This window comes from Sphaerodactylus townsendi, linkage group LG03 (genome assembly GCF_021028975.2).
Source record: "Sphaerodactylus townsendi isolate TG3544 linkage group LG03, MPM_Stown_v2.3, whole genome shotgun sequence".
In the NCBI taxonomy this organism is placed as follows: domain Eukaryota; kingdom Metazoa; phylum Chordata; class Lepidosauria; order Squamata; family Sphaerodactylidae; genus Sphaerodactylus; species Sphaerodactylus townsendi.
Window position 1 is genome coordinate 130,604,096 of NC_059427.1, and position 10,151 is coordinate 130,614,246.

Below are 10,151 nucleotides of genomic sequence, written 5' to 3' on the forward strand. Positions count from 1 at the left end.
CTATAGAGGATTGGTTGCCTTGCTTACAGGCATATGTTTCTCTTCCTCTTGACTACTCTGAAGCCCTCCTCCCAGTCCCATAAGAAAGGTGCTTTTAAGGAGGCGAGAAAAGAGTTGTGAAGTTCTCCTATCGACCCACACCTTTTGGCTCTGCTCTGTTTTCAAAACCATGCTGAGGTGGTATCAAAGGAGAGGGCAAACCATTAACGATGGTGAGGGAAGGGAGTGGAAGAGTCATCCTGTGTGTAGCCTCTTTGTCTGTTTGTATTAACTCAGCAAGTGTGTTCCATTCTCTTAAAGTGCATGTAACCCAACTCTTTTTTTATATCTTTTCAAAACTGGCTACCCTATTCATGGTCCTTACTGCTGTCTGTTTTCAATTCCTTCAGCATCTGTCTCTATTTTTTTGGTTCTTTTCTAAAGCCCAAGCATCTTGTCTTCCCTTTCCCCATGTAGCTTTTAAAAGCTTGAGGATGCCTTAACCGGCCTCCAGAGCTGCCCTTTCTTTAAAAGCAGAACTATGTAAGCAATAAGTGAAAACATTCTGCCATTTCTGGCCAGGATCTGTGTTCTTAAGTGCCTTCTCTTTGCTCTCAAACATCCTCAAACCCATTAGAAAACTGCTGGTTCAAAATGGCAGAATCTTTTGTTTTATTTTTTGTTCTGGGACCCCAATTGACATTTCTTTCTTATAGACGTGTCCATTTAGCTCAGATGTTTACAAGGCAGTCAAAAATAGGGTCCAATCTGGGTAAAGTTGTGCCTAACTCTAATTGCTTCAAGATATCGCTTGAGCTGTAAACAAAAGAAGAAATCCCATTTTACCAAGAGGCAGCCGGAAAATCAGTAGTGCGGATCTTGATTGCAAAGGGGGCCAGGCTCGAAAGGATCAGCGTCTCTTTTTACATCGGTAGCAATAATTAGGTTCTTGCTACCTTCCAGTAATCTACAGGTTGGACAGGTTCTGTTGATAATTGTGGGGGAGGTCACAATGAGTCAGTCATTGGGTGGCAATAGTAGACTGGTAGGAAACATGGACTTCAATATGACAGGGATTGACAGCTACGACTTCATCAGAACTACTGAAAAGGATGTGAGCCATCGCCAAATTGTCCATGAAAATCTGGGTCTTTCAGCTCTGCAGTGTTTTAAAGTCTCTCTTGAAGAATTTGCACTACTTCCTCACCCTTGTTCCCTTGGGGGTAAAGGGAAAGCTAGACTGGTTTGCTGATTTCTTGTTAATAAATCTACACTGATTTGCTTCCTTTCCTCAAGGTACTAACACATTCACATTCCTTCTTGGAAACAGTTCCAGGTTTTGCATTTCAGTAATGGACTGTTCCGAAGTCTAGCAACTGGAGGCTGCATTTATTTATTTATTTTAGTATCCAGTTATTCACATAACCATCTTTTTGAAGCGTGTGCATATTTTCAATGGAAGCTGAAGATCATTACTGTGGAACAGTAATTCTGACCCAGAAACAGTCGTTTGTGTGTTCATATAACTGCAGAGGGACAGAAGCCCTAACTGCACAATTTTGCGGGGGGCGGGGGGAGGGGATCATGCAACTCAAAGAAGTACAGATTTTTAAAAAAAATGCTTGAATGTTGAAATAATCCAATGTGGTAATAAGAGGGCATGAACTTTATTTTAAGGGTTCCGCAGTAAATGGTATACTTGTACAAAGCTGCTTAAATACCCCAGCTTCGTCCACTCTCATCAGAGTTTGGAGGCTAAGCAAGGTTGGCCATGGTTGGTACTTGCATGGGAGACCACCAAGGCAAAGGTTTCTATGCAGTGGAAGGCCATGACAAACCACCTCTGTTTGTCTCTTGGCTTGGAAACCCGAGGTTCCTGGGGTCCCCATACAGTTATGGCTTGGCAACATGCAGTTATACTCTTTGTATATTCATACACTGAAACGTTTAATCTTAACCTTCTTTAGGCATGGTGCAGGAGAAGCTTATTAATCACAAACGATGGAACTGGTGCTGTTCAATACACCCCCAGAACACCCAATTGTACTGCTGCAGCAGTGCTTGACATGCTGCTGTGAGCTGTTTTGACCTTTTTTGGGTACTGCTAGAATAGTCAAGACCAGTTTGACTAGAAACTGTGACCAGGAACATAAAACAACACTATGTACAATGACTGTGGAAAAGTTAACATCTGTGCTCAGCCAGACATTTCATAAAGACAGTTCCTAATGAAGCTCCAAAAGGCATAAGCCAGCCTCATGATTTAAGAGAGGTTGGCTCTCATTCTTGAAACTTTTAAGGAGGTACTGACCCGTATGTGCATATCTGGGACTTGCTAAGGAAAGAATGTAGACAGGAAGCTCCAGAGTGGATTGAGCAGAACTGTTTAACGGGGAGAGGAATGGTTTGGGATGGAAAAATAACTTTCATGGGAGCTGTGGTATGAGGGGATTTGGGAAACATGGCTGAGATATTGTTTGGCTTAAAGCAAATGTGTGCCTCAGATACGTTCTCTAGGAACAGAGAGCCATGCAATTGTCCCACTTCTTTCCTTGCTGTGGTAGTTACTCCACTGAGCTTGCAAAACAGCCTCTGAGCAATAAAACAGATATGAAGAAGATTGTTTGCCAAGAGAAAAGAGGTGTCAGTTTTGATCTGTACATCTCTCTCTTTTTCCACCCGGATGCCCTACACACAACTCCTTGCCTTGGAGCTTTTCACATAATCACTCATCTCACCTTCCTCTTTTGCATGGCAGTGGATTCCATCACCTGAGGCTTTGAGCCCAAGTAACCCACATTTGCACAGCTCGTCATTGTCACTTCTGCAATGGCATGAAGCTACCATCATCATGTATAAGGACAGAGGCCCTGGGTAGCATTCTCTCTTTCAGACAGAAGAATCATGTTCAAAGCATAACCCAATTGTTATACATTTGGCAACAGCCTTTAGAGAGAAGTACTAATAGGACAGAAGGAAGGTGGCAATTTATAACCCTATTTTGTCAGGTTTTGTGGGGTCAGGGAGACCACCAAGTAAGACTGAAGAGGAATGCAATGGTAAACTACCTGTACTACTTACTTGCATTGAAAGCCCCTTGGTGGGATTGTCGTAAGTCAGTATGGACTTAATGCAGAGGTGTAGCAAGGGGGGAAGCACCTGGTGCACTGGTGCGTCCTCCGTCCTGGAAAGCCCCCACCCTGGAACGCCCTCACCGCACCCCCACAGGGGTGCGTGCCTGGGGCGTTGCACGCACCCCCTTTCCTGCCCCCTTGGAGCTACGCCTCTGACTTGATGGCACTTGTGGGCTTGGTTCATGTACATAGTCTTGACTTGATGCTCCTCCTACCTACCTACCCACCCAGACTGAACTGGCAACAGGAAAAGGATTCAGAAAAAAACCCTGTTAAACTGCACTTGAACAACTGATCCACTCTGTGACTATTATCTTATTAACCACATAGGGTAAATAGCAGCAGTATATAAGTGTTGGGAGATCCACACCTGGTGCGTGTGTATCCCTTGAAAAGTAGCAGAGTGGCACAGAGGCTAAACACAGGGAAGCTTACCTGGGTACAAACACGTGGTTGAGCTTGCTAGAGAGAACTTCAGACACAAAAGAAAGTCAGAGTCATTTGTAGTTTCTTATCTAATAAAAAGAGTATTTATTAGTGAACTCCATTCTGGATAGAAAGGTGGAGAGATAGGTTCACTATCTAGTCCAGGGGTAGGGAACCTGCGGCTCGAGAGCCGCATGCGGCTCTTCTGCCCTTGCACTGCGGCTCCATGAGCCAAGCCGCCGGCTTCATCCTTGCCTGCCCTGCAGGCAGCAGGGCGGGCGCACCAACTGCCCATGGCCAGCTGGGCAGTGCCGCGGATTTCCCCTCTCGCCCACCCCATTCGAGTGGGGCGGGCGCTTTCCCGGCGGCTGGCAAGGCCAAGCCGTTGGCCCCATCCTTGCCCGCCCTGCAGGCAGCAGGGCAGATGCTTCTCAGAATGAGCGGAGTAAAAGGTAAAAAACCGCAATATATACAGTGTTACCTTTATTTTAAATGTCAAAAATTATTTGCGGCTCCAAGTGTTTTCTTTTCCCGTGGAAAACGGGTCCAAATGGCTCTTTGAGTGTTAAAGGTTCCCTACCCCTGATCTAGTCTAATCTAGCTGGATGGAGGTGGATGCGTAGGAGACACATCCTCTCCCTAGGCATGGTGAAGGTAAGAGGTAAAAATGGAGAGGGTCCGAGAAGAAGGCGGAAGCAAGGGAGGAAGTCCCTAAGAGTATCAGTCTACATCAAAGGGATAGACTCAGCATGACAGAGTAAAGGTGACAAATTCCTAAGTCCCTATCTAGCCACTAGCTCGCTAGTAAAAAACCCCTCTGCAGGATGAGGCAGGAAACAGCGTAAAGTCCCTTTCTTCCAACAATAAGTAAAGTTTAATTTTTAAATGAAAAATAGCAAGGCTAATAAATCCTAATAACAGGTACTAAAATAAGCGGATAAGGTGTTGAATACCACAAAAAACTTGCACCGACTGAAGGAGGGGAAATGGCTTTTGCTGAGTTCCCGCTGCAGATTTTCAATTCCCTCTTTGTATTCTTCCTGAGGGCCCCCTGTTCCCTAGGAGAAGCATTTGTAGGATCATTTTGGGGTACAGTGTGAATGGGGGAGCTCAGGAAATTTTATTATGTTATCCCATCCACAAAGGGTTGCAGGGGATCTAAGCCAGCCGAAGGGGAAAAATACTTAAGAATATTTAGGATGTTTTCATATCCTATAATCAATATTCCAATTTCATCTTGAAACTCACAGGAACAGAATGAGCTCCAGTTTCATGAAATTACTGTAATCCCTGGTAGAAAATTCAACCTACTATAATTCACAGTGGGTTATGATACCGACTGAAATTCCTAGTAGGAAAGTCCTCCGTCTCATGAAGTTACTGTAATCCAATCATATTTCTAGCAGTTAAAGCAACCACATTAACTTTGCAAAGACAACTTCATCAGCTTTCTAAAGAAAATCTTTTTCCTCTCTTCCGCTGACTGCCATCTTTTTTCCTCAGACATGAGAAAAAATCCAGGCACCTCCAAACCATTTTTCCAGCTGTCAGTTTTTCTGGAATGTTTCAAGTCCTCAGCCCTTTTCAAATGGAAGAGCTGAAAGTCTGTGCCTGTAATGCCGTTGAAAAGAACAGAGCTGATACTGCCGCATGTAGCTTTATGAGATCTAACTCTTGTCTCCCTTGTTCTGTCTGTGTTTCTAGGGTGGAACCACCTGAGGGTCAGCGAAAGGCTTGAGGCCTAGCTTTGGGAGACTGCAGCCACTGGAACTGGAAAGAATCACTCAACCTATTCCAAGCCCTGGGCAGAGGGCTCAAGCACCGTAAACATGCCTATTTTGAAGCAGCTGGTGTCAAATTCTGCAAGCTCCAAGCGTCGTTCCCGGGTGGATCTGACGGCAGAGATGATCAGCGCCCCCTTGGGTGATTTTCGTCATACCATGCATGTGGGTCGGGCTGGTGATGCTTTTGGTGACACCTCCTTCCTGAACAGCAAGGGGGGTGAGGGTGAGCAGGAGGCTGCTGAGGAGACCGGTTCCTCATCCAAGCCCAGCCTGTTGTCGCGCAAGTTCCGCAGTAGCAAGCGGTCTCAGTCTGTAACACGTGGGGAAAGGCGGGACATGCTGGGCTCTCTGAGGGACTCTGCTATTTTTGTGAAGAATGCAGTTTCTCTTCCTCAGCTCACTGAGAAGGAAGCAGACAAGAGTGGTGGGAAACAGCTGCCCAAGAGCCTCTCCTCCAGCCCTGTCAAGAAAACGCCAGAGGAGAAGAGCCCTGAAGAGAGACACATGAATGGCGCTGCTGCAGCCCCCAGCTCTGGACCTCACAGCCCTGGCTTGGAAGAACGGAACTTTGGTGACATAACTGACTTGCCTCTAGTGTTGCACAAGAACAGCTATGGCCTGAAGCATGCAGAGTCCATCATGTCGTTCCATATTGACCTTGGGCCCTCTATGCTGGGTGATGTCTTGAGCATAATGGACAAGGATTCGTGGGAGCAAGAGGATTCTGGCTATCAAGGGGCAGAGGAGTCCCAAGGACATGCAGATCCTGTGGAGGCATCAGCAACACATTGGCTTAGCGAGGAAAGCAAACTTGCACAAGATTCTTTGGCTCGTTGTGATGAAAACAGGGCAGTGACGTACAGTCCTGGCTCGGCCCCCAGCATTACAAGTCGTCTGACTATGGACAGCAGTTCAGTTTCCAGCTGTGCATCTGTGGCGGAAGAGCAGCGTAGCTTTGCCTCCAGAGGACAAAACCATGGCTTTCCAGAGGATGTGAGGCACGAGGCTTCTAAACAGCTAGATAAGGAATTCACGTTTATGGATGAAGAAGATGATGAGATAAGGGTATAAGGAAAGTTGTTGGAGGTTCTTAACTTTGAGAAGGAATAACTTGCAACTGATTTTTGCAATAAATGACTCCTTTCTCTACAATGCCTTCAATGAAATAAAATAAAATCCTTTCCCAGTCTGCACCTTAATTCCCTTAAGCAGACTGTTGGAGAAAAAAAGGGGGGGTTGTCCTTTGTTTTTCGCTTGATGAGTGAAGTCCCCTTTTTATGAAAGGAAGGAGAAACAAGACCAAGTTAGAAATATTGCACTTAAATGGCTTCTGTGTATTTAAAATACTTCATTTTTGTGATCTTGGAGCCGCAAAAAAGAAATATTGCTGAAAGAAACTTAATTTCCAGTAGACAACTCCAGTGTGAGAAGAGGAACTTTAAAAACCCATTTTTGTTAACTTATCTGCCTCTTGTTTAAAGCAATATAGAGCTGAAATACTAGAACAAAGCTCAAAACACTCATTTCTTTTTAATATATATTTTTTCCTTTTACATTTTTACTAAGTCTTTAAATTTTTTCCAGTTGCCCAGGAGCACAATGTTCTGCACCTGGCACAACTTATAAGGATGAGACGTATTTGTATAGAGCAAAAATATGGACACGCTAAAATAGCCCAACATTCCTAATATTTAGTTGCTAACAATTCTCTCTCTGTGGGCAGGCCCCTGGAAAGATCAGCCAACTCTGGAAAATATGACTAGAAATATGACACTTTTTAAAGCGAAGTGGACAAAACTTGTTGGGAACACGAAATGCGGAAATGTACATCCACTATGTTTCCCATTTAACACTGAAACCCTCTTTTGGTCTTTTGTGGGTTCACATTGATGAGAGTAATAAAAATGGTAGCATTTCTAAGGGAGGACCTTCCTACCCCTAGACAAGTGTCGCCCTTGATGGTGACAGTGTGAATAACTTTATAGTGGCAGATTCGTGGCTACATTTTCTTTACTGAAGACTGTTCAGAATTCTCCAGTGTTAAGTTGAATTCCAAGAATGGAATCCCAGGCTAGTTGCCTCCCCCTGTTAAAGAGAAATCAAAATCTTTCAGCCTACTCTCCAACCTCTTCCTTCTTGAGAAAGCAGACAGATGTCCAACAAAATATGGGGCTCTGGCATCCAGTGTGGGACACTGGAGGGAGGGAAGGGGATTTTGTACATTTACATGTGTTATTGGAAAGACCAGAAGTAGCCTAACCTGTTAGTTTCATCCATTTCTTAGTTGAGGTTATAGAATATCAGCAAAGCTGACTAAAGCACAAAAACTTGGCACTCCCTGTTCCAGGAACAATGGACATGCTGCTTTGCTCGTTCCTTTCCTTGAAATAAACTCCAGGAGTCTCCTGTATTTGGGTGGTGCTCCTTCTATTCCTATCAGACCTTTTATTATTTTTATTGCCTTGATTTGCATTTTGCTGGGCATTGAACACTAACTGTTTGCCTTATTTTGTTTCTACTGTATATTAGATTTGCCTGCCTTTTTGAGATCAGTCTTTCTCCCACCCTTGGATTGTGACTTTGTGTGTACAGGTGTTTTTTCTGTTCATCTGATGGAGGAATTTTTAAAATGCAAGGGAATTAAACTACAGTAAAAATAATTCTTAAATCTTGGAGGGTCTTTTTGGGAGGCTTGTATGTTTGTGAGGTAAGAATGGGTTTTGATTAACTTGCACTATTGCACTGATAGAATTGTAGGTTTTTATATGACTTGCTTCTGGTTGCAACATAATGTACCTAATTTCAATATATGGTGTGTGGATTTTTTTCAGTGGAACACCACAACCATTTGTTCCTTTTTAAATTGATTCAGAATCCTGTAGTCTTGTCTTTAGTTCCATATTGTCTTATACTTCCCTTCTACTCTGGTCAAAACTGTTATCGATATACTCGGATCAGGGACACTGGAGTACTTTGGATGGTTCCACTCCTGCATCCTTTCAGCATTAGCTCTCCTAAGATTAGTAAAGTCTCTGGCAATATAGTAGGGATTAGGGCTGTTCTGTTAACAATGTATTATTATTATTTATTAGGTTTATAGACCGCCCTCCCCTGGAGGGCTCAGGGTGGTGAACAGCATATAAATAGAGCACATATATCAGATTAAAATCCGTCAAATATCAGTTAATACAGGCTCTAATAAATATAAACCCTACCCCATTAAAATGCAGCATGATGATCTGTTAATAGCTTAGCAATTCCCCTGTTTCTGCATTTCTAGGTAAGCAATAAAAATAGGTTTGTTGAACTGAGGGGTGGGAGCAGCCTCCATATATTGTAGGTATATCACAAGTCACACAGCCCTGGGGTAATCTGTGTCTAATGCTGCAGTACATGATAGCAACACAGAAATGATTACCTTGCCATTTTCCTTTTTAATTGCTTTGGTACTACTTAAGAAGTAGGAATTCTACATCCTCTTTAACCAAGTTGACTTTCACAAGAATACCAGCTGTCTCCAGCACCAGAGATGCTTACAACTGATAGGGCAGCCTTATTTTGTTTCAACTGTATATTAGGCCGTTTCCGCACGGCCATGCTGCAGGGGTGCGTCAGCGTAAACAACGCCGACACCCCCCCACCCCGGGCCGTTCGCACGCACGGTCCCAGTAGGGGTGGGGAAGACGGCACAGATGTGCGGAGGCTGCCCTGTCCCTGGAACGCCTTACCGTCCCCTCCGGCCTTCCAGCGCGTCGCACAGGCCAAGGGACAGCTCTGCGCAACAGCCCCTGCCTGTGCGACGCGCCAGAAGGCCGGAGGGGATGGTAAGGTGTTCGGGAAAGGGGGCGGGGAATGGCGCCTTCCAGCCATTTCAGGGAGTGAGGTTCTGAAACAGCAGCTTCGCGCCACTCGGGAGTTGCGAGGCTGGCGCTGCTGCCATGCGAACGGTCTCCCAGGGACTCTGTTTTTAATGACCCTGGGATGCTGTATTTGGCCCGTGCGGAAAGGGCCTCTGATTTGACTGCCCGTTTGAGATCAACCTTTCTTCTACCCTTGGATTGTTGCTCTGTGTTGGCGGCCCATGTTTCCTGCCACTGCTCTGAGCAGCAAGGGTATACATTTTCTTTAAAATGGCAACACATTTTTTGTGTTGTGTGTACACTGTGATGTCACTTCTGGGAGAAATCTGTGGTTCCTGTGATTCCCAGAGCTACCTAGCTTGATGGTTTTACCATCCTAGACCTACCCAACATCTTTCTTGTTTTTTTTTTCAGAAGTGATGTTGCAGTACACACAATGTTGTGCACTCCATGTCTCCCCCCCCCCCCCCGCAATTAGTTCCCAGGCAGTAAATCTTTGATTACAAGAAACGATCCACCTAATGTTTTTGAAGGTACATCTCTGACTATATGATCCTGTGCAGACTTGCCTTTTTAAAAGCCTGTTGACTTCAATGTGTTTTGAAGCATGTAACTCTGCTTAGGATAGTACTGTTATCAGCTGCTGTTTCTCTGCCATCCTGACTTTGGCTTGCTCACCTCAAGTCCTGGCTTTCTGTGTAAAAAGTCTCTTTTCAGAAAAGGCCAAGTAGAGAAAATATGGGGGAGCTATGTTGCCACTGGATTTTGTAACTATTTTCTGTACTTATGTACCGCCTCCCTGGGAACCTGCCCGAACATAAAAATAACATTAAAATTAATTAAACATACAGTTAGAAGAAATGAACCAGCCCAGCATAAAAAACACATACCCTAAAAACAGGTCACAGGTGCTACAAATAAGTTTCCAAACTATATTAGTGCTGCTGTTGTTGTTTTGAAATGAACCT

General features: G+C 44.5%; 1 protein-coding gene across 1 annotated transcript in view; it reads left to right on the forward strand.

Moving 5' to 3' along the window:
* Window positions 1-8,204, forward strand: part of CDC42EP4 (CDC42 effector protein 4) — a 36,628-nt gene extending 28,424 nt beyond the window's left edge. Inside the window, exon 2 of the mRNA XM_048491001.1 lies at window positions 5,244-8,204. Coding sequence (XP_048346958.1) covers window positions 5,369-6,394 — 1,026 coding nt within the window. The 5' untranslated portion in view covers window positions 5,244-5,368 and the 3' untranslated portion in view covers window positions 6,395-8,204. The remainder of the gene's footprint in view (window positions 1-5,243) is intronic.
* The last annotated feature ends 1,947 nt before the right edge of the window (window positions 8,205-10,151 follow it).